This window comes from Barbus barbus (assembly GCF_936440315.1).
Source record: "Barbus barbus genome assembly, chromosome: 33".
NCBI classification, from domain to species: Eukaryota; Metazoa; Chordata; class Actinopteri; order Cypriniformes; family Cyprinidae; genus Barbus; species Barbus barbus.
In genome coordinates, this window is record NC_136761.1 from 11,849,534 (window position 1) to 11,874,487 (window position 24,954).

At 34.8% G+C, this 24,954-nt stretch overlaps 1 protein-coding gene across 2 annotated transcripts; it reads left to right on the forward strand.

Annotated features, from left to right (window-relative positions):
• Positions 1-442: 442 nt before the first annotated feature.
• On the forward strand, positions 443-23,393 carry LOC306853036 (uncharacterized protein). Of its 2 annotated transcripts, XM_079390197.1 has the most exons (25): positions 443-701; positions 1,359-1,385; positions 4,290-4,316; positions 4,913-4,939; positions 7,260-7,307; positions 8,715-8,831; positions 12,969-12,995; positions 13,102-13,128; positions 14,392-14,445; positions 15,185-15,247; positions 15,424-15,468; positions 16,062-16,139; positions 17,296-17,349; positions 17,521-17,565; positions 17,739-17,819; positions 17,906-17,959; positions 18,044-18,109; positions 18,280-18,306; positions 18,474-18,533; positions 18,710-18,781; positions 19,039-19,065; positions 19,182-19,235; positions 19,348-19,434; positions 20,830-20,868; positions 21,073-23,393. In XM_079390197.1, the coding sequence occupies exons 1-25, from the start codon at positions 501-503 to the stop codon at positions 21,073-21,075; spliced, it is 1,410 nt and encodes a 469-aa protein (XP_079246323.1). In that variant the 5' UTR covers positions 443-500; the 3' UTR covers positions 21,076-23,393. The 2 variants fall into 2 exon arrangements, with proteins under 2 accessions (XP_079246323.1, XP_079246324.1); XM_079390198.1 differs by lacking the exon at positions 7,260-7,307 and having other exon boundaries at positions 466-701.
• Positions 23,394-24,954: the final 1,561 nt, after the last annotated feature.

Consider the following 24,954-nt stretch of genomic DNA (forward strand, 5'->3'; position numbering starts at 1 on the left):
AATCCTGTAAGGTCACCTTTTGCATGACTGCTCAGATGAGTGTCTATACTGGACACTAGTTACAGTCCCACAAAATAAAAGTAATAAAACCTATTTCATACTGCCAATTTGGCACATCCTATTTTTGACATCTTTTAATGACCTGGTCTGACTAAAACTGAAATTTACTGTGAATTGTATTTGTTAAATATTGAAATTACTTCTAACAATTATTAATTAGATTGTTTTATTTTTAGCCATATGTATAATGCACACATCTGTCCAGTATTAAAAAATAAAACTCATGAAGAAGCCCAGGTTTTTTCTAGATCATCGACTATTCTTGCATTTGAATCTTTTGTAACTCTTTAAGTCAATTTTTATGAAAACCGTCTGGTGCATGTACATACTTTAGCCTCTGTGCTTACTGGTGGAATTGGTTTCAATAACAAGATTTAATATCAAGTCAAAAGAAACTGGTCTGACTCCAGTCCTCTTCTTAAAAACAGAGGAATGACATCATGGCCCTACATGATCATTTTCATTTCATTCTGGATTTCTCTCCTGATCTTCATCTTTTGATTTACCCCTCATACTTCCTTTCAGAGTCTATCTGCACTTTCCCTTTTTATGATCGGCTGTCTGGTGAACTCCTGGGGTTTATTCATCTGTTTTTCTCTTTTTCCACTGTTCAGGGTCCACTCGGTCTGGATGGCAAACCTGTGAGTATTCCCGAGTGTGTGTGTTTGTGTGTTTGGAAAACAGGTTCTGGATTCTCACATTACTGGGCATTTAATTACTTAATCTGTCTTTCCAAGGTACAGTATGTGAATTTCTGAGTGGCATTTGGCTTTCAAATGGTTTAATTCATTTTGAACAAACCTTGTAACTAAAGCAGCCTCAAAGTTGATGCTGCTTTCATTTGATTACAAAAGCTTATTGTTACTTATTTTTATTGTTCATAAACACTAACCATTACACTCTCAGAAAATGGTACAAAATTGTCACTGAGCTGGTATCCTTTCAAACGATGTTCATACATTTTAGGTACTAATATGTACCATTTAGGGGTAAATAAGGTACAAAGATGTACCTTTTAGCTTTTTAAGGTACCTTAAAAAGCTAAAAGGTACCTTATACCACCACAAAGTCTGCCATGTAAATCTCTGTTGTGAATATAAATGATGCCTCAATTGTTTGACTTTTCTAAGCAATCATTAGAATTATGATTTTTTACTTGTGGAGGTTAAAACAGTTGAAAAATGACATAGACTTACATTGAAAGAGGGACCTGAATTAGAAACCACAATATCATAGAGACTTGGCTCTCCTAAGCTCTTTTTGAATAGAAGTATAATAATTGATTTGTTTATTTGCAGGGTATCCCTGGACCTAAAGGTAGCCAGGTAAATACAATTTCAAATCTCTACTATTCCATCTTATATTATAAATGAATAAAAGCTGCTTCATTCAGTAGGTTTATGGAAGTTACACCCTTACACAGATTTGAAAGTTGTTCATTCATACTGTGTACGTAAGGAATTATGGTTTTATTTATGGTTTTATGAATTTATTTTTGCATGGCATCAGGGGATTAAACTCTATTTAAGTTTTCATTATCACCTCAGATTGGGGGTCACACACCACAACGTGTCTTTTACCTTGTATGTCTGCAAATGAGATGGAAATAATGGATTATACACCAAAAGGAGAGAATTCATTATTGTTAGCTTGTGCTGTTGCAGATAGGCGGTCGTTATGAACCCTGTCGTGCTCTTTAGCGCTGCTAAAGGAAAGCCCATTTGTCCAATGTAACGTAAACCACTTCTTCTGGAAAGCAGACCACCTCAAAATGCCATTCATCTGTGGCTTCCTGTGAAAGACAGTTGTTTTGTTATGACTCGCATGAAAGAAAGTCAAACGTGGTCATACTGTAGGTCTCATACAGGCTGGAAATTTTGTTTCAACAATGTGACTTCATGCAGTGTTAACCGTAATTATAGCCATTTAATGTTTTAAATTTTATTCCACCCAAACAAACACAAATTAATTAATTAAGCTATTTATTATTTTATTTATTTATTAGGATTTTGAGACAATGATACTCTCTTTTTAGATACACTGCCGTAAAAAATTTGGGACCAGTAAGTGTTTTTTTAAATAAGTTTTTATGCTCATCAAGACTGTATTTTTTTGATCAAAAATACAGAAATTTTAATTTTGTGAAATATTAAATTTAAAATAACTATTTTCTACAACCTGGTCTCATAAAAAACCGTACCTCTGTTGCACTTTCTGTGCGACACCGTTTTACTGCACGTTTCGCTGCAGTTTCAAAGAGAAATGTCCACTGAGTGGCCCTAAAACGCAGGTTAAATACGTGAACCCTGGCACGTTTTTATTATGTTGATATAGGTACGTATTGCTGTGTTTTTATTATGTTTCTACACGTACGAACTGTGGCAGTGCAGAATTCAAATATCCGGAGTCTGTTCCTAAAAGTTAATGCTCTATCGTGTTGCAAATATGCCCTACACCAAACCCAACCCTAAACCTACCCCATAGTGTTAATAAATGCAAAACTGGTATAAAAACGTATTTGTTGATGCAACCGTGCCATTTTAACTTCCTTTTATGCAGAACCGTAGTTGCACGGGATTCAAACCGGAGCTCGTCTCCTCTTAAGTACGGCTCCGTACTCCGTGAGCTACCGAACAAACCTTCCGTCTATGAAAACCCATAGATACGAGGCTGGATATGAGCGATGCTAACATTCAAAAGCATCAGTTTTCAAATCTTCCAGCATATTAATATTGTTTTGAAGTCGTAACATGATAAAGTAAATTGTGCGAAAAATACGCTTTATTAATCAAAACTCTGTAAATTTGTGTGAAAAGGAGTAAAAGGTTTCGGGAGTTTTACTGCTTCTAGTGTTTGTTTCTTTAGGAAACTGAAACTGTAGTAATATGTAGTTATTGGTACGTATTTCGTGTCTCGCTAAAAAGTGCACCTAGGTACGTAAATGCCATGAGACTAGGTTGATTTTCTATTCTATTCTGTGCTAAAATGTAATTTATTCCTGTGAAGCGAAGCTGGATTTTCAGCATCATTACTCCAGTCTTCAGTGTCACATGATCTTTCAGAAATCAATAATCAATGTTGGAAACAGTTGTGTTGCTTATTTTTTCTTTCTTCTTTTTTTTTTTAATAAATGAATGCTTTTATTCAGCAAGGATGTGTTAAATGGATAAAAGACTTAAACTGTTAGAAAAGATTTCTATTTTGAATAATATCTGTTCTTTTTAACTTTTTATTCATCAAAGAAAGAAAAAAGTATCACAGACACAACAGTTTCAACACTGATAATAAATGAGCATATTAGAATGATTTCTATATATTAGAGCATGTGACACTGAAGACTGGAGTAATAGCTGTTAAAAAGTCAGCACTGCATCACATAAATAAATAGTATATTAAAAGAGGAAATCAATATTAGAAATTGCAATAATATTTCACAAGATTACTTTTTTCTGTATTTTTGATCAAATAAATACAGCCTTGATTAGCATTAAAAATCTTACTGATCCCAAACTTTTGAACGCCAGTGTATATAAACTAAAACAGTTAAAACTGCTATTGATGAAAAAAATAAAATGTTTTAATTGGAGTATTTCTTTACATCATTATTACAATTCCTCCTTTTTTACCTCCTCCCCCTCATAATTATTCAACATACACTTTACATCAGCTTCACTAACATTGCCTCTATTTTTATTTTTTTTCAAAGCAATGTGTTTTTCACATGTAGATCAGTTTAGAAGCCTTATCAGTACAGACCAATGTCTGATATGGGTCACAGTGAGAAGGTCATGTGAACAAGCTCATAAAAATGAAAGATTTGTGCAGAAAATGTGAATTTGGAACTTGTCTTGTGCTGTGAATGTTGCCATAGACTCTCTTCCCTATCATTTCCACTCACATAGTTTCACTCAAACCATCTTCTTTATATTCAGTCAGTTGTACATTCATCATTTTCCCAGACTTTTGATCATGTTTGCAAATTACTTTTAAGATCAAAGATTACAGCTATATCTAGTGCAGATGTGAGGTGCTGCCTGTACTTTTATTTGGGAAAAAGATGACTTTGAAAAAGACGACATTGAGACACTAAAGACTCATAGTGAATGACTTATGGTTCACATGGTATTTTTTTGAACTATGCTGAAATATTTTCCCTTAGACTTTTTTTATATCAATTTTTCATTTTGGACAATATGTCTAATCATTACACCCGACTCATTTATTTCCAGGGGCTGCCAGGACCAAAAGGAGATAAGGTACATTTAGTATCTTTTTTTGTCAATATTGTGCGGCACACAGGACATTTCGTTCTGTTTCCGATCTTAGTTTCCCAGCAAGCAGATGTCTTCTGATTTCTAAAACAACTCACAAATTTCATTTGCATTGGCTTTTGTCTTCAAACACATGTTTTGGAGGGGATGTAAACCGTGTCAGGCACGTCTTGCAGTGAAGCATCAGGATACTTTTTCTCCCAGATCAGTGTTCCTCATTTATAGTGATTAGTAAACAGAGTTATGCACATTCTCTGCCCTGATTTTATTTATATGCTTTCTTGTTATGTTACTTTAAATAGATCGTAAATAGTAAACCAGGTTAAATTATGACTGAGGCTGATTAAATGAGCTAACTCATTTTATTAATGGGTCAGGAAGCTGTTATATGTAAATCAAAAGCAGTGTTTGTCAGTGAGATTTCTTTTCCTCCTTTGGTGTGGATGGACAAAATACTAACAACAACATAGACACCTTAGCAATGATCAAAAACCATGCAAATTCTCTTCAGAATATCAAAAAATCTAGCATTTAACTTCACATGTGTTGCTAATTGCATTTCTTGTCTGTTTGTGTTGTAGGGTGATCAAGGAGATACTGGGCCAAGGGTCAGTAAACACATATTTCTGTCACTTATAAATGTATATGCATTATTCATATTTTCCCTTACAGAGGAACAGAATGTCCCATTTACCTCAGAGTAATGACTAGATATTCATCACATTTATGAAGATAGATGGTACCTCATAAATCAGAATTGAAGGGCTGGACTGTGTGTGACAGAGGGCTTCATTTAATAGATTTAATATTCTCTCTCGCTCATATTGTCTTGATCTGCCTTTATTATTTTTCTCACACACATTAAAAGAAGTGGCAAGACACCAATGTGCAGATATACGAGATGGGCAACTAAAGTAGATATGGGAAGTTGAGTTGGGTAATTTCTTTAGAGTGGCCACGCCCACATGTGCCAGTAACCACGACCCAATTTTTACTTCTAAAATAATTTTGAATACACTGTAAAATGAGTATTTATTCATTTTAATAAGCAATAAGCAATTTGATGTACCCTTTATTCAAAAATAAATTGTATTTATTTAAAATACACACATTTTATATATGTATTATTATTTATGAAAATAAAATTATAATTTATATATATATATATATACATATATTATAAAATGTCATTTTATAAATAATTTTAACAGTGCTCTGAACAGTGCTTCTTTTTTCAAAAGAAACAAACAGCAGTTCTGATTTGAATCTATTTTGATTCACTAAAGAGTATGCTGCGTGTGAATCTGTGTATATGTGAGATGTTTCAGAGCACAAAAATAATGAAAAATCTCCTTAACTAAATCTTAACAAACCTCCCTGTGGGGAAGCACTGAAAAGGAAAAATGCAGAGTAAATAATGTCTTTATTCTCTTCTAAAAATGCCACAAGTTTTATTTTAGGGTTGGGGTTAGTCTGCAGTAAATATAATTAGCGTAATTTATATAGCATAAGAACAAGAGAAGTCTATGGGAAGCTTAGTTAGCTGAGCGTGTGTGCAGTGCTGAGTAAAGCAGCAGTGTGGAAAACCTCAAGTATCCCTCAGGTCACCACATCCCTGCTAACTCAACCCTCATGCTCTCTCACGCTGGCATCAACGTGCTGTGTCACTCCCACTTTCTCTCTGTTTTGTTCTTTGTTTCTCTTTCTTTTTTGCAAGGCTATAACTTTCTTTCTTAGCCATGTAATGTCACCACTTTGGCAAAGTTTTCCTGCAACATGATTTAACATGACAGTGAAAAGCTATAAAATAATCCTTACGCTTTTCAATTTTTGTCACTTTCCATCCTCAAAGAGAGAAAAAAGTGACATCCATCCTCACCTGGATGTCACAGCCTTGTATAAAATCTCTCGTGGCAGACATGTGACATTTCTCTGTGCTTCTCGAGCTGCTCTCTGTTACTGCTGTCAGCACAATCCAGCCCTCAGATTGTGGTTTACAGAGACAAGCAAACAGAAATACTTTGTCCAGACCAATGTGATTTAAGACAACAAAAATAAAACCATGGGTTTTGTCCAGTGTTATTTCAGGGTGGCAAAACCAACAATTTTACATTACTTGGTCATTTTGTGTTTGAATCAAAGTTGTATTTAGGCAGTCCAAACACATTGTCCTCTTTGGTCTGTGTTTAGTATTGTTTAATTTTCATGACATGGCATGAGTTTGAATAACCGATCCAGTCATATACAATCCAATATATATATATATATATATATACATACATACAATTAATTATATATATATATATATATATATATATATATATACAATATGTTTGTGTTAAAGTGAATTAAAATGACAGAAATTGTACACCACCATTTAAAGTTACGGGCCGGTAAGATTTTTTAAAATATTTTTGACAGAAGTCTCTTGACTGTATTTATTTGATCAAAAATACATTAAATACAGTAATGCTGTCTTCTATTTTAATATATTTTAAAATCATTACTCCAGTCTTCTGTGTCACATGATACTTCAATCATTCTAATATGCTGATTTGCTACTCAAGAAACATTTCTGATTATTATTAGTGTTGAAAACTGTATTTTTTGTGGAATCCATGATTTAATGTATCTTTCATGAATAAAAGTATGAATTTCTTGAAAGGTAGTGTGCATTGACAAGGATGTTGGCGAATTTGATGTCACTTTTATTTTAGAATAGTCAAATATAATAGGTCTGACCGTTATATACAGGTCTATCATTAGAAGGGTATATCTTGAACTAAAAGTAAATCGAGTAAAATCCTGCAAGGTGCTCTGCTGGTTTTGATATTTCACATTCCAGTGGCAGTGAAATGCCCTGTCAGTGCTTTTTTGATGACTGCTCTGTGTATCTCTGCTCCTCTGTTCATACTGTTCCTCTCGCAGGGTCATGGCACTCATGCAGGGCTGCATAGTAATCAGATTCTCATTAAGGTTTGTCTCTTCTCTGCTGCCATAGCCTTCATCTCCAAGCCGCTCCATGTCCGGGACGGCCGTCTCCCTTCATGGCCCCTGAGATCTTGCTCAGTTCCCTCACTATCCCTCAATCTGAGGTTTTCAGTGCTCTTATTGTTCTCCTTTTTCTTTTCCTCCATCTGTTTTTGCGGGCTTTTCCTGTCTTCTTGTATTGGGGACTCACATGCACAGATGGTCTTTCCTCGTTACGATCACAGCTACATCTCGGCCGATCAGCCCAGTTTCCAGAGGCGTATGCTGAAGGTAGCATGTGTGCAAGGCATGTGCAGACACTCCCCTTACTAGATCTTCATCTTCCTCGTTTTAACCCATGTCATTGTGCGTGATTGCTTGTGTTATTGTTTGTGTCTCAATATTTACAATCAAATAACCTCATCCATGTGTGAAGGATCAGAGCGTTGCATGCAAGTTTGCTGCTTCAGTGAATGAGGCTGATGCAGGGTGGATCTCACGAAAAAATATCTGGGTCATATTTTACCGCATAATCAAAAAAACACAAAACAATAGACTTTATATTTTGGATAAGGAAATGTAATGCAAAATAATGTCACTATGCCAAAAATTAGTACTGGGCAATGATTAATCACGATTATTCGCATCCAAAATAAAAGATTTTGTGTATATAATATCTGTGTGTGTACTGTGTATATTTATTATGTATATATAAATACACACACATGCATGTATATATTTAAGAAAAATATGTTATGTTTATATATTAAATATATTTATATATAAATTATAGGAATATATATATATACATGTATACATGTTGATATTTTCTAAATGTATACTATATGTGTGTCTTTATATATACGTAATAAATATACACAGTACACACATGGATTATGTACACAAAAACGTTTATTTATTTATTAATCATTGACCAGCACTACAAAAAATAAATAATAATAAGGATCCTGAAAATACTGTATTAAAATTTTTAATGAGATTCACCCTTTTAGATGTATAAGAATTGAAAGATTGTCATTATACACTAAAATCTGGTGCAGGATTTACTTTGAAATGATCTATTAGAAATTGCTGATAGATTAATATATATATATTACATTATAACAGCAAGTGACAAAAACATTTTATTGTGTTTGGCATAATTTTTTTTTTTATTATTTATTAATGTAATATTATTATTTATAAAAGTCGAATGACTTATATACAATAAATAAGCTTTAATAATGAAACTTAAAACATCATCTTCCATTCACTTTTCCAAATTAAAAAAAGAAAATGAAATGAAAGAAAATATATACTTCAAGAGAATGTTATTTGTGTTTTTGTTGTGCTTATGTTTTGCTGTGACTTACTTGAGGAATTTATTCTATATCACGTCTATAATTTCATCAGGGTGATCAAGGACAAGCTGGCCCACCTGGACCTCCAGGCCCTCCTGGAGCACCTGGTGCAAGAGGGCCCCCAGGAAACACAGGGAAGGACGGTCCCCGCGGCTCACCTGGAGAACCAGTAAGACGCTCCGCTCATTTTACCTGCTTATGTGAAGCCTTAAAAATTGTGCATTTCCTTGCTTAAAGGGGTCATCTCATGAAAATTGTACAGGCTACAACAGGATTATTTTAATCTTATTTGAATGTTCAAATATAACACCTTAAATCAGAGAACAGACTATATCATATCCAGTCAAGGCAAATAAATGTTTGCATAACAGATGTTGCATAACAGAAAGATGTTGACAGACCTTGAAAATCTGTTTCATAAATTATATGTGCATTTCCATAAATGATAAGTGCATTCACAGTGGCCTGGAAAAAAAGGGTAGAAAAATATATAATAAATAATTACAGAGAAACAGTAACACATTGAATTAAATGTAAAAAGTTGAAGTAGAAAGACTTAAATAGTATTTTCTTATAAAACGTTCTCCAATAATCTTTCTTTTATTTAACCCCTTGAAAAATGATTTTACAGTGTATCTGGACACTTAAGCCATACTTAATCTTAACTAAGCTTAACTGAAATAAAACTACACAACAAGACTAAAAAAAGTGTACAGCAAAACTAAAAAAGTTCATTTAATTAAACAAATGATGTTTTGCTGAACCCCAAATCTCAAAAGCGTAATGGAAACTCTTCTAAATGTCCATCATTGCTTAACCATAAACATTAAAAAGTCTTTCTCTTTACTGAAAAACATACAAAATTACACTTCATTTGAACATTTGTCCTCCGAGTGCAGTTCCATGCAACGCCTACTGGGAACTACAAATCTATTGCTCAGTTTGTTACTGTTTGTCAACAAAACTGACTCATGATTCATGTAGTCTCAACAAAAAATCATTACGTAGCTTAAACATAATGAAATAAGCTGTGACAAATGTTCAAGAATTAACATTTAAAAAAGTTAAATGTTTTTGTGTGTGTGTGTGTGTGTGTGTGTGTGTACGCGATTTTTTGTAAAAAGCATATCATGAAGTAAACAAATGGTGTAGGGCTCCAACTAACACCATAAACTGTGATTTTCTTTTATTTATATAACCGAGGGGGCCCTAATTGTACAATTGGATTTATCATCTGAAGCTGTTTTTGTACTATAGCAGCCTGTGGTTTACAGCAGTTACAGGTTGTACTTTAAAGGTTAAAGGCATTAGTGTTGCTCCGCTCTGGCCTCTGTCATCTGACGGTTGTGTTTTGTTGGAGATGGAGAGAGAGAGGTTAGAGGGGAAAGGGGCAAATCCAGTTCATCATTCCCCCGGTGGGGCGTTTGAAAACCACAGTCTATGCCAGTGCGCTGCGGCTCACCTAAAGATAAACCAAATATAGATTTTAAGGCTCAAGACTCATCTGGTTTGGGTAAGACACGGCCACAGTGTGTTCTTGACGAGCTCTGATGTTCCTGAAAATCCCGAAAAGAGATGTGGCACGAATCCAGGTTCAGGAACAGTTCTCCTACTTTTTCTCGCCTTAGGTCGCTTCAAATTAAGTTCATCCTTTTTAGTTTCTTATGAGGGCAGCTTAATTTGGACTAAAAGTAAACTGGAAATGGTTTTATTTCACTCAAACTGGGCTGGTTCTCATTGGCATACTGGTCTGCCACTTTTTTTTTATTTTTTGCAATACCAGAAATTATTCCTGCATAGCGGCAGGTTATGAGAGCCAGTACATACTCTCTTCTGTGGAAGTCTGTAATGTCGCTCTTATTAGACTGTTAGTTTCACAAGCCAAGATTTTGACTATCAGCAGTAAATCTGCAGCATATTATAGCTTATTCTGGCCAAGAACCGTTCATTCATATATGAAGAAACCGTCTGACTGACATTTTAAATTACCAAACTCACTTTGCTTGATTTTACATGACATTTAGGGGTTTGGCAAACATGTGGGGAACCTCATTTACTCAGGATTATCTGCATCAACTATGTTTGTGTGTGTGTGTGTGTGTGTGTATGTGTGTATACACACTACCATTCAAAAGTGTGGGGTCAGTATTTTTTCAGTGAAATTAATGCTTTTTACAGCAAGAATGTAATAATTGGATTAAAAGTGACAGTAAATACATTTATAATGTTATAAACTTTTTGTTCATCAAAAATCCTGAAACGTATCACGGTTTCCGCAAAAAATACTGTTTTCAACACTAATAATGATAAGAAATGGGTTTTTTTTAGCAGCAAATCAGCATGTTAAAATGATTTTTGTGACACTGAAGCCATCTTTGGAAATTACACACACACACACAAAAGTGAAAACAGATAAATGCATGAACTACATTAAATGATTATGTTAGGAATTTAGTCATATTTGGTAAGTTCTAATATAAACAAGGGAGGTACCAACACCTATTTTACTCATTTCAAACACTAAGTAACACAATTGTGATATAATTTGATGAGTCTAAAAACACATAGTACGCTAAAACAGCACATGCATAAAGAAAGTAGAGCTTTTCATAAGAGTCCTGTGGATAAAACAAAGAGACGAGATGTTCTGTTTGCACAGCTCTACTTTGTCGTCAAGCTTGTGTATAAAGAAAAGTTTTATGAAAGCTGAAATCTATGAAATTCTGCACCATGTTGGTCACAGATGTTTCCTTGACATAACAACTTACTAGCTAGTTATCTCCTATTGTTTTGTTTTTCACTGGCAAAACCACCTTGTTAAGAAGCACAGCTTGAAGGAAGATGGGGAAAGCGAACAGTACAGTGCTTCTGATTTTCCCAAGCGCTTCCTCTGGTTTTGTTCATCTTTGACAGGGAACAGAAAATTATGTCTCTCTGTATTGTGGCTGAATACCAGCTTTGAAGTCAGCTTGACATAAAGTACTACATCTGACTAGATTGTGTGTATGCATATGTGTGCCATGTCTTCATTCATTCTGAGGACAAGAATATCGATTACAAAATGAAAAACATTGCTTGGCATCCTATGAAGTTTATATCATAATACATTCACCCAGCACATCCTCCAAACGATGCATTCCGTTATATACACTCGTTCTCTCTCTGTTTATGACAAAAACACTCAAAACCTCTGTTAGAAAATCATAAGAAACCTATGATAACTTAGCATCAATGTGAGCAGGTGTTTGCTATTGGTGGCTAATATTTGATGGCAAACGTTCAACCAAAATAAGCAAAGCTGTACATTACTGCCCCCTAGTGGTTAAATTTCAGACAAAATTAGGTACTTAAAATTTTTAAAACCTATCCTCACAGCTCATAGGAAATGGATGGAAGGACAGTTCACATTTATCAAGTTAAATTTCTAAATAAAAGAGGCTACAACCACAAGTGGCATTGCTCCAGATATTAGTTCACCCAAAACTGAAAATTTGCTGAAAATCTACTCACTTTCAGGCCATCAAAGATGTAGATGGGTTTGTTTCTACATCAGATTTGGAGAGATTTAGCAATACGTCACTTTCTCACAAATGGATCCACTGCAGTGAATGGGTGCCGTCAGAATGAGAGTCCAAACAGCTGATAAAAACATCACAGTAATCCACACCACTCCAGTCCATCAATTAATGTAAAATGGAAAGCTGTGTTTGTAAGAAACAAATTCATCATTAAGGCATTTTAATGCTAAACCATCACTTTTGGCCATAATGAATAATAACGCTTCCTCCAGTGAAAAAGTCCATCCCATTTTGTCCTCTCACATCAAAATCCACTAACATATTTATTTAGAACCATTTTAGACTGTTTTCACTTATAAATGGTTCTGGATCTGTGCATATCTCTCTCCTGATTCAGACAGGACAACTTTTTCACTTGAGAAAGCAACATTGTGGATAGAGGACTCATATTTTAGCTGGAAGCAACAATTAAAAATGTCTCGATGGATTTGTTTCTTACAAACACGCAGCTTTTCACATCACAAGACATGAATTGATGGACTGGAGTCGTGTGGAAAGCGCTATACATATAAATGTGACTTGACTTGATATTTAATGTGAAACTCATACCACTAGCCCAACAAGCCAGTTAATGTTAATAATGATGCACTGCAGCTTAAGGATTGGCACATGACATTTGGTTCTCCGGTCTCTTTAAAAAAAAGAGCTCTGGCATCAATCAAACACTGACGTACATCTTGAAAGTTTGGTGTATTAAAGTAACTCTTAAATACTTTCTGACTCTCTAGGGTGCTCCTGGACGAGAAGGAACGGAGGTAAGTGTAACCAGCACTGTTTCTGATCAACATGGTCATGGTATTCATGGCTCACTTTATATTATTGTATGTTACTTTCTTTCAAACACATTTTCTCTCTCTGCAGGGACAAAGAGGTTTACCAGGAAAACCGGTAAGATTAAAACATATAAAATCTGTGTGTGTGCTCATCCTTGAGGCCAAGATGTTTCTTGTTTTTTGGGAAAATGTCTTGCTTTCGCAATTTTCTGAAAGACTAAATTCTTTCCGCTTGGCATAAATATGAACAGCATGTTTGAGTGTTTTGCCCTTTGTGCTAGTAAGTGCTTGCTGACTTCAGCTGTCCTTAAACACTGACGTCTGGTTGCACTGACATCTGTATGAGGTCTTGAATTAGTTTCTGCCTGTTTCACTGGAATGACTTCTGATGTGTAATATCAGTTTCGTTTTAGTACAGTACGTGTACGTTTGTGTGTGAGACTAAGATGAGAAACATACAGTACCCGAGTATGTTCTACCCGTGGTGTTGCAGCCCCATGGACCTGTTGTACAAAAAAGTCAGCATGAAATGGTGTTCACAACTATTTTTAATTCTGTAATGTGATTTTATTTAAGTGGAACAGGATATAAGAAAAATGTAGGATGGAACTATATTTTTTATCTATTTATATGTGCCTGGAGAGAGTTTTGGTGATGTCAACCGAAAAGGAAAATGTTTCAGAGTTGAAGAAAGCTTTTACATTAAAAAAATGACCAAGACCAGAATTTTTCTTGTGAATTATGTGCATTTATGTATTGTTCACAATAAGACCATCAACATTAAGTAAGTAGGGTAAATTAAAAAAATGATAAATTCTGCTCGGTTTTCTAAATACATCTTATTGATCTTATTGTGAACGATTCATATGCATATGTTTCTTTTGTATAATTATTTACCTTTAAGCCCATAAATTTATATCAAAATCTTCTGGTGAGTGCCAGGTTTGTAATTGTTAACTAAAACTAAAACCAAAAGAAAACATTCATTACTTAAACTAAACTACATTTAATTTACATTATTTAATTTTATTTTAGCTAGTTGCCAATGCACCACTTTTCATTTTAATTAAAATAATTAATATAACCTGCAATAAATTTAAAAAAAATCATAAAAACTATATAATATACAACAAAATTACTAAAACTTTTACTAAAATAAAAATTAAAAGAGAAAAAATATAACATAAAAATGTTAAATATTAACAAAATTTATAATAGCATAAAAGTGCAGGCTCACATACAGATCTGCCTCCATCCAATCAACAACTGATGGACAGATCCAAGTCCCCACAATATCACAATATGGAAGAACAGATCTGTTGCTTTTTCCACATTTTAGTGTTGAATGTCTTTAAATGTCTGTAAACTGGATTTACAGGGTCAAGTTGGTGATCAGGGTTACCCAGGACCACAGGGACCCCCAGGTCCAAAGGTCAGAGGTCATTCTTCCTCTGGTTTTGACACCAGAATATCGACAAACCCACCATTATGATCCAAAAACATACTATTTTCAAGGTCCTTTTCCTTCATTTTGGTATTTGAACAAGAGAGATCAAGCAATTTTTGGTAACACTTTACAATAAGGTTCATTAGTTCACAGTAGTTAACTACATTAGTTAACATGAACTAAGAATGAACAATACTTCCACAGCATTTATTAATCTTAGTTAATGTTAATTTCAGCATTTACTAACGCATTATTAAAATCACGAGTTGTGCTTATTAACATTAGTTAATGCTCTATGAACTAACTTGAACAATGAACAACTCTAACATTAACGAAGATTAATAAATGGTGTAATAAATGTACTGTTCATCGTTTGTTCATATTAGTTAACACATTAACTAATGTTAACAAATGACACCTTATTGTAAAGTGTTACCCAATTTTTTTACCTGTTCATTTTCTGTGTATGTATCTTCTGTTTTGCACTCTTTAGTCTCAGGTTCAAATTTCATTCAATCTTCTCAGCATCATTTTTGGATTTGATCATGTGCTTGATTTCACCATTGCCTCTCACCATTACTTAATCATTAGCAGCGTAATAAGAATGATTTCATAGAGTAATGGGCTTCATATGGATTTGACTGCTCTGTTCAAGCATCTTCTGCTGCAGTATTTCTCTCTGCGATCTGTTCTGTATTGTAAAAGCTCTGTATACGTTTGGCAGGGCGAGCAGGGAGAGCCGGGTCCTCAGGGTGACCGAGGAACCGATGGTCTGCCAGGCTTGAAGGTGAGCGCTGGGTGAAGCTCTTTCTGTTATATATATATATATATATATATATATATATATATATATATATATATATATATATATACAGTGATTCCTACAAAAGACAACAGTAAATGGGTAACATCAGTGTGCTTGATTGTATTGGTTTGATTTGATTTGGGCTGTGTATTTCTCAGGGAGATAAGGGAGATGTTGGAGAACAAGGGCCCCAGGGCGAACCGGTGAGGACTAATGCATCATACGTTTATTCAAAGTGTGCTCAGTCAATTTTATGCTGACCGTTGTTTTGGACTTTTATAAATTGAATGCAAGGCTTCCAGTGTCATTTGCTTTCAGCTATTTTAGCCGTACACAAAGATTCAGTTATGCTGCTTGAAGTTGCAAACTATTTCTTATTATTTTAATTTACTGTCATAATCGTAAATATGCACTGGTTTGTAGCACATATAGCTTTCTTTAAGCCCAGAGTTTCCAAAAATGAAATGAAATTAAATGAAAAAAAATTATAATACACCTAATTTGCATTTAAATATACTATAGTATTATACACTTAGGATACAATGTATAAAAATTGAGTGTACCTTTAAAAACACAAATTGTGAAATTAACAAGCAACTGCAACAAACGTCCATTTTGTTAGCAATGCCAAGATCATAGGTTCAGTTCTCAGGTAATGCGTATAGAGATATAATGTATATCTTGATTGCAATGTATGTTGCTTTGGATGAAACAAAAGCAGAGAAACACCTCTTCACATCTGAGAATACTTACAGATGTGTGATCAGTTGTGTAACAGTTGTTTTGATCGCGGCAGGGCCGCCCTGGTGAAAAAGGCACATCAGCATCCGGTGACATCATTGACTTCAATGGCAAACTCTTAGATGCCTTTCAGGTGAGCTGTGATTTTATAGATGGTAATTGCTGAGAAAAACTTCCTAACAACTGTTATTTTTGCCAATCGGTCATCTGGATTCATGTAAACTAGATGTTACTGGTTAGACTTCTTGTAATGCAATTATGTAAACAACAGATGACTATAAATTCATGGTTATATTAAAACCAAATGCCAGAAAATGTTCTGAAATATCAGTCAGGCTTGATTTTTTCTTTTTTTTCTGGCAGGCTATCAAAACCATCAGTGTCTCGGTAACTGAACTGTAGCATGAGCTGCCTTTTTTGTTATCTTAGTTGAATGTGCAGCCTAATTATCCTTAACAAATACTCACTGTGTGTGCTTTTGAATTGAAAACAATTTCAGCATATAATGCTAATTCAAAATAGATCATTCAAGATTCATTTACAATAATTCAACACAAATATTATAAACAAAGCTGGTAGCATGCATGCGACATTATGTTGTAAAATGGTGTGAAGCAAACATGGCTGACAAAATGAAATGTAAAAAGTAATTAAAATAAGTATGTTTTGAAACATGTATGCTTTACGTAACGTACCAAGATATATTTTATGAAATTAGATGCAGTTACTTGCAAATGTTGTTGTTCTTGTACTGAGAATGTGGATCTGGGTTGTTTAGTGAATGCTTCTTGTGGTAACATTTATAATGTCTGTTTAGATGTTCTAGACGATGTCATTCTTTGAAATTCTGTGTTTTGTCACATTGCAATTGAGAAATAGGAGGAAAAATTAGGACTTTTATCATTTTGGACATTTGCAAGGCTTTGTGGTCATCTCTATCAACAGTATAATCAGTCTGAAATGTTTATCGAACCACGAAGCGTGACAGATACATTGAATATGGTGACAAGGCAATGCAAAAATGTCAGGCATAATTATGGTTTGTATCAGTTTAAAGAACAGCAATATTTCCTTCAAAGAATGCCATCAACATTGTGTCATTCAGGATGTTGTTTTCGTACTCTACAAGATTTCATATGAAGAATTATATTGGAACAATATTTCCTGTTTTATAGCAGTCGTAAAATGAAGTCTATCAGAGGTTTGTGGTTCTCAAAATGCAAAGTGGTTTTGCAAAAAGACCATTTTATAAGCTTTAATTATGTCTGGTCCACTTGCTTAACTAACAGGGACCACCTGGCCCTCCTGGACCCCCGGGACCACCTGGAAAAGAAGGTTCAAAGGTGAATATCAAAATCTGCTTAACTCCTAATGAGTGGCTCAGTTAGTGTGTTGTTTCCATGATTTTTGTATTTAAAGCCACACAAAGCTTGTGCTAAAACTAAATGATCTAATTAATAGTATCAGGAAAAATATCATTTCTGAACTTCTGTGTGTTTCATTCATCCAAACAGGGCGAACTTGGCTTGCCTGGCCCTGCTGGGGTTGATGGCGAAAAGGTGATAATTGGTTCAGCTCATTTAGAAGAATATCAGTTGTTTTATTTTTATTTTATATAAATCTACAAAGTTTTACAAGGACATGCACCTATATAGAACCTACAGTATATGAGCTAATCTGAGGTTCATGCAGATGAGTTGCTAATCAATATTTGGATTGATTTGATCATCAGGGTGAAACGGGAGACACTGGGGAGCCTGGTGAACCTGGAGACAGGGGGGAGAAAGGAGAAATGGGCCTCTCTGGTCCCTCCGTAAGTATTCAAAGTGATAAATCTATTAAATCTTCATTTATTGGTTGTCATATTATCATTTATAATATGAATCAATTGTGTTATAGGGAATGGATGGGCAGAAAGGAGAGAAAGGAGACTCTATACTAGAAGACAATCTGGTCAGTACAAATCCACCCACATTTTTTTATTTATTTATTCTAGTATTAAGAATACCGTTATCTTTGTTTTATAACTGTCTACAGGTTCAGATGATTTCACAGCCTGGACCACCAGGGCCTCCAGGTCCACCAGGACCACCTGGATACATGGTGAGGCACATTGTAGATATGCATGATATTATGCTTTCAGTTAATTTGATAACGTAACCTGACCATAAATTCTCCCTTCTTTTTTTGGCATTTATCTGCAAGATCTTGACTTTTCAGAGTGATATCATAACATCATTCAAAGATTATGACAGATATTATTTGTGTTGTAGGGTCATCGTGGCTTGCCAGGCCCCAAAGTAGGTGTTTATTTTATTATTTTATTCAAACTTTTTTGTCTTGACTTGAAACACACGTCATCATAAAGCTTACTTAACTACTTTAAACTTCCTAATAAATGGAGATATCCAGTAAAATCATACTCCATGCATTGTATCAATCTAACGCTGTATTGAATCTCTCATAGGGTGATTCAGGGGAGAGTATTAAAGGAGAGAAGGGAGAAACTGGTGCTGCAGGAATACAAGTGAGACTACATCTAATCCCATAATGCACTAGACCAGGATATAAAAACAATAGCAATATTCACAAACATGTAAGACTGGCCTGTGGATGTTGTGATTATGGTGTTATCCATACTCATAACATCCGTAAGCCGTAACCATACCATATCCAACGTTTTATACCTATTATGTTTTATAGGGCCTTCAGGGTCATCAAGGGCCCCCAGGAGCAACAGGATTAGTTGGTCTTCCCGGCACAAAGGGTGAAAAGGTAAATCAAATCATAAATTCAACTAATTACTATTTTTAATGACAATTAGGTTTGAGCAGATGTATTTGTGTTGTTTTATTTCATTCTTTATCTCTATTTCATTTTTTTCAGAATTCTGTGGTTTTTCACAGTGCTTTATGAATGAATTTTGATTTGATTTGATAAATGTCTGTAAAATAATATTACATTAGTACTTTCCAGATAAGCCACACATAAAATATAAATGTAGCTAAAAGTATTTTTCTTTTCTTTCACAGGGAAAACAAGGGGAACCTGGATTAGATGTAAGCAGCATTTATTTATTCAGTCATTCATTCTTACTGTACATACATCTTAAGAATTGATCTTTTGTTTTTCAATGGAAGTTTTCTAGTGTCATTTTTATTTTAATTTACTGTAGGGTTTTCCTGGCATTAAGGGAGACAGGGGTGATCGTGGAGAGAAAGGAGAAAGGGTACTGTATGATATTTACCTCAGATAATCAATGAAGCTTTCATACATGTTCAAAAACAGTCATTTATTCATTTACTGACTGTACATAGTCTTGTTGATCCTCATGTTCACAGGGAGATCGCGGTCCTGTTGGAAAGAGAGGGCTCAAGGGAAAGAAAGGCGAACAGGGGCCGCCGGGTCTGGACCAGCCCTGTCCCGTGGTGTGTGTTATAGCTACTTTTCATATGTTTATGCGTGGTGATGTGTTACAGATTCATACTGCTGAAAATCCGGTGAAAAAACATACCGGGTAATCTGTCAGGAATAACAAAGTGTGCCCATCTGGGAACACCGATATTTAACAGACATCTTTTTCCCTTTTCCACGTTTCCTCACCTTTCTTCTGTATGTTTCTATAGGCTGATGTTCTGCTTCAGTTTCTCTTTGATTGGTCTCTTTAGCGTGATTGTGTGTCTTGTTTGTTTTTAGTCATTATGGCAGTGTATATTGTATATGTGTGCTCTGGCTGACAGGGAGCTGAAGGATGTAAAAAAGAGGCAGTGGAAACGGGGCAGCCGGCCCCTGAGGCCCCCTGCCCACTGGTACAGTATATCTGCCTGCTTCTCTCTCTGCTCTGTTTATACCTGAAGATTTCTGACACTTCCTGCTTTCGCCTTTTAACTACTTCTTTTAAACTATGCTATGTCTGCCATGTACATACCGGTACATTACCATTCAAATGTTTGGGGCCAGTAAGATTTATTTATTTGAATGAAATTAATACTTTTATTCAGCAAGGATGCATTGAGTTGATCAAAAGTGGCTGTACAAACTATAACACATTCTTTTTCAAATAATTGCTCTTTTGAACTTTATATTCATCAAAGAATCATGAATCTGTTTTTTTTTTGTTTTTTTTTTACTTACAATTTATTTTAAGAAGCAGAGCAGCTATTTTTGACTTTGCTAATAAGAAATTTTCTTGAGCAGCAAAACAGCATATCAGAATGATTTCTGAAGAATTATGTGACACAGAAGACTGGAATAATGATGATGTTTTTCATCAAAAATGGCTCTTTTACATTGGAATTAAATTTGACAATATTACTGTTTTTAGCCTTGGTGAGCAAAAATCTTACAACCCAAACATTTAAAGGGTAGTGTATATACAACACAATAGAGATTACAATTAGAGATCATTTATGTTTATTCAAAGTTTATAAAAACCAAACTGATGCATTAAATATTAACTAAGATCGATGTGAAACATTGTAACTTATCAAGCAAAATCTCATTCATATTTTATTAGTGTTGCTCCATAACACGGCATTATTGTGATGAGTTTTGCAAGCATGCATTTTTTTTATTTTTATTTTTTTTTGTGGTTGTGTGATCCTTTGTGGAGTTTGAGTTTTTAGGTTGAAGTCTACATATTTATGTAAAAAATATATAGGATTAAGTTTTTTTTGTGCAGTGTATGCTTATGGACAATTGTGAAAATTAAAATTGATCATTTTAAAAACCATTTTAACACATGAATTTGTTAATCAAAACTGCAATACAGTTGAAAACCGATTCTTTGTCCTTACACCCATTTTTTTTTTCTTACCTTCAAGGGTCCTGATGGACTTCCAATACCAGGTTGCTGGCACAAGGTCAGTAAAAAAAAAAAAAGCATTTATGATACTTGAATATTCCATAACCATGTCTGTGTGACTTTAACATTAACAACTGGCTATTTAAATGAATTGACTGCAGTGTGCATCAGTACACATGCCACATTGGCATTTGTACACAATTTTTATTTTGGATTTGGCTTTGCTCATCACTAATATAATTTGTTTGTTGTTCTTTTGCAGTGATGTGTAACCTGAGGCATGTCGTCTGTACATATTGATGTGATATATATTGCAATTTCTTACAGCTTTTTCACTTTTTGAATATTTTTACATTTTATAAAGACAAGAGACTTCGATGAACATTCATCAGTGTTATTTTTTCAACCTTTTTTATCAGAAATTGTGGACCAAATAGTGGATACTGCTTTTTTTGGTGTCCATTTGGGTTGTTGAATCCAAAGAATATCTCTTTTTTTTATTTTTTTTATTCCTGGAGCATAAGATGACAGTATTGTTCACCATAAGATGCCTGTAATGTGCTCGGGGAATGTTGCATGGGCATGCTGGACCAACCCACTCAACTGGTGCCAATACAAGAATTTTGCATCATATCCCCTTTTATTTTTAAAGGAACAGGGAATGCTTCAGAAACTCAAGAGGAAACGTCTCTCCCAGCCTTGATGTTCTTCAAGAACCCGAGGAGTTAAATGACTTTACAGTTCCTCAAGTGACGGCATCTCGATAATATTGGTTAATATTGACTGTCCTCAGTTTGCAGGTCGAATGAGGGTGCAGACAGCCCTCGCTATGGTCAATATTTTTCATGGAGGAACATAATTGAGCTCTTGGAGATGATAAAGAGATCAGGGATGCAGTTGCTCCACAGGACAGCAACAGCAGCCTGATATAAGAGGCTTTGGCATTGGAAATGATACGGAACAGATCCTTATTTTGAGAATATCAGTGAACAGTAATTTATAATGATTATTTCTTATGTGTTACTGTTTTATGCTTGTTTTTTTGTAGTTTTTAACCCGCAAGCAAAAACAAAAACCATCTGGAATTGCCCAAAGACTAACTTTTTGGATGGCGAGCATTTACTTATTAATGCAGAAATCATTGATAACAAAATAATTACTACATCTGTTTTAAATCAGGGCAGCATATATTGAGCGAGAATAGTGTGTTATATCGTACCTGTTTATTTACTACTGCATCTACATGTTGTTGCTCACATTTGTTGTGATACTTTGAGATACAGTATATGTTGACTGTGACTACCTGCCGTTGTTTTTAATGTCACAATCCTTTATACATATTCCATATTATTGTTCATAGTAATTTATGACATATACTGATGTGCTTTTTGAAGATGGCCAAAACTGGAGGTGTTTTCATAGCCTCAGTTCAGCCATAATGAGGAATCAAGTTAAGGCTGTTTTGAAGTTTGACAAAGTATTGCTCTATTACCTTTCATAGCGTGAAAGCAAAGAACACATTAGAGATTCCATTTTATCGATCTCATTTTCTTTCTTTGGCTTTCCAAAATTTAACACAGAGAAAAGACATCCAGAAGAGATGTTTTTTAAAGGCATTTTAGCATGTTCAGCATACATTTCCATGATGGTGCACCCGCTTTCAGGGATTTAAAACCATTCTACATAAGCTTTTCTGAAATATTTATTGTTCATATTAAAATAACTCGTGATCAGATCATGTAAAAGTTCTTATAATGCATATATGTTACAGATAATGCATTTGAATTTTTATAAGCCTGTCTTTGGTGTTAAATGGCTGGCAAGATGAAATATTACTATGTTGTGATTTACATAACTGTAAAAAAAAATGTGACTGACCAGTAGCATTATAGCACCATTTTAGAAACAAAACAGAATGGGAGGACATTTTCGGAACATTTTATTGCTTAACATTATGTTTTTCCTTTGAATTTCTTTACAGGTGTTTTTTTTTTTTTTTTTTTTCAAACACAAATAATGTTTGATTTTGAAGATACTGAAAGATGATTTTGAAGATATTTTGCTGCTGAAACAGTATTTGTATTTAATAGTTGAAATGGGGTAAGGAAAACAGCCTTACCGACTGCCTGACAGCCATTACATGCATTGGTTTGCTTTCAAAGATGTTTTACAAAATAGAAATTAAAGTTTGTTACTAGTAAATTAGTAAAAACTGTCTTTCCTTTGACCTTGGTTATGGTCAAAAAGTGTGTGGCGTTTCACAAGTCCTCCACAATCCATTGTAAACTCACATTCAGACTGTTTCTCTGACACTTTCCATGGTCAAATCTATTCCTAATGGATGAAATCCTGTTCTATTTCATCATTGCATGAATATTCTGTTCCACTTGGAAACTATGTCACATTGTGCAAGTAAGAGTACAGCTTTCTGTTGACTTTAAATCCCAAGGTAATTAAACAGGTTATGACATAAGATTTTTTGAGGTTTTGACATATAAAATTGTTTGTACCATTTAAACATCCTGCAGGTTTCATAGCTTAAAATATCTCCCTGGTTATAAATAAAGCATTTATTAAAGCTCCAAAAATGGCTCGTTTAGATATTGTGGGATCTGTGACATCATATGGACAAATATATTTGCATATGATCATCAATTATAAGCCCCACCCACGTGTGTTCACCAGATGCAAATCTAACCAATTATAATCACTGGCAACTTCAAACATTCTTCATACATTAAACAACTTGTTGGTGGATTATATGTTTATTCTGAGCATTTGACTAAAGATTGTTTTGTGAACAAGGCACAGTGTAATGGAGAGCTCGTAAAGAAACTCTTGTTGAAAGATAAAGCAGCCAACTGTATTGGATCTGACATGAGTGCATCGCAAGCCTATAAAGAGTTACATAATACTTAGTTTGTAAATTACGATTTTATATGGATAGAATGTTTTTAAAAAAAGTGTTACTACTGCTATAGCAAGGGGGTTTTGATATTATTTTCTATGCAATGATGATAGCCAATCATAACAGCGGTAGTTTACAGTCAAGGCTTAAAGGAACTACCCCTTAAAAATGAATCATAAGGGTCAAAATGAGGGTTGGAAATTAAGTACATCAGTGACAAAAGTCTTTGAAAAAAAAAAGGGCAGGTTTGGGCAGGTTGCTGGTCTCGAACCTTCAGGTGAGTGTTAACACAATGCCAAAGAGGAAAGACATCAGCAATGATCTTATAGAAGCAATTGTTGCTGCCTTCATTCTAGGAAGGGAAATACGGCCATTTCACAACAATATGAAGTCCATCATTTCCCAGTGAGGAAATTATTCACAAGTGGAAGACATTGAAAATGTACACCAATCTACCCAGGAGTGGACGTCCTAGGAAAATTTACCCCATGGTCAGACTGCACAATAGAAATGGCTGACAAACCAACAACTATACCTCATACTCTACACGTTAACATGTTAAATGATCAAGTTTGTGACAGTTAGGAAAAGACCAGACAAGTATGGTATGTTAGGAAGAGGTGCCAGAAGAAACAAACACCTCATGTTTTCCTCATTTCACACAGTCATTGAGTCGACCATGAACTCCTCTATATACCAAAGTATTATAGATTCAAAGCTGAGGCTATCCATCCAACAGCTAAGCTTGGCCAGAATTGCAGCAGGACAATGATCCAAAACACACCAGAAAATCTACAACAGAACGGTTGAAAAAGAAAATCTAAGTGTGCGTGTGCGTGTGTATATATACTCACCGGCCACTTTATTAGGTTACACCTGTTCAATTGCTTGGTAACACAAATTGCTAATCAGCCAATCACATGGCAGCAACTCAATGCATTTAGGCATCTAGATGTGGTGAAGATGACTTGCTGAAGTTCAAACCGAGCATCAGAATAGGAAGGAAACGGGATTTAAGTGACTTTGAACGTGGAATAGTTGTTGATGCCAGACGAGCTGGTCTGAGGATTTCAAAAACTGCTAATCTACTGGGATTTTCACGCACAACCATCTCTAGGGTTTACAGAGAATGGTCCGAAAAAGAGAAAATATCCAGTGAGCGGCAGTTGTATGGACGAAAATGCCTTGTTGATGTCAGAGGTCAGAGGAGAATGGGCAGACTGGTTAGAGATGATA

Coding starts and splice junctions, on each gene's coding strand:
- LOC306853036 (XM_079390197.1), top strand. CDS start 501: ATGGCCCTACATGATCATTTTCATTTCATTCTGGATTTCTCTCCTGAT. Junction 15,469..16,061: donor AAGGGCCCCAGGGCGAACCG/GTGAGGACTAAT, acceptor TGATCGCGGCAG/GGCCGCCCTGGTGAAAAAGG. Junction 17,566..17,738: donor CTGGGGTTGATGGCGAAAAG/GTGATAATTGGT, acceptor TTTGATCATCAG/GGTGAAACGGGAGACACTGG.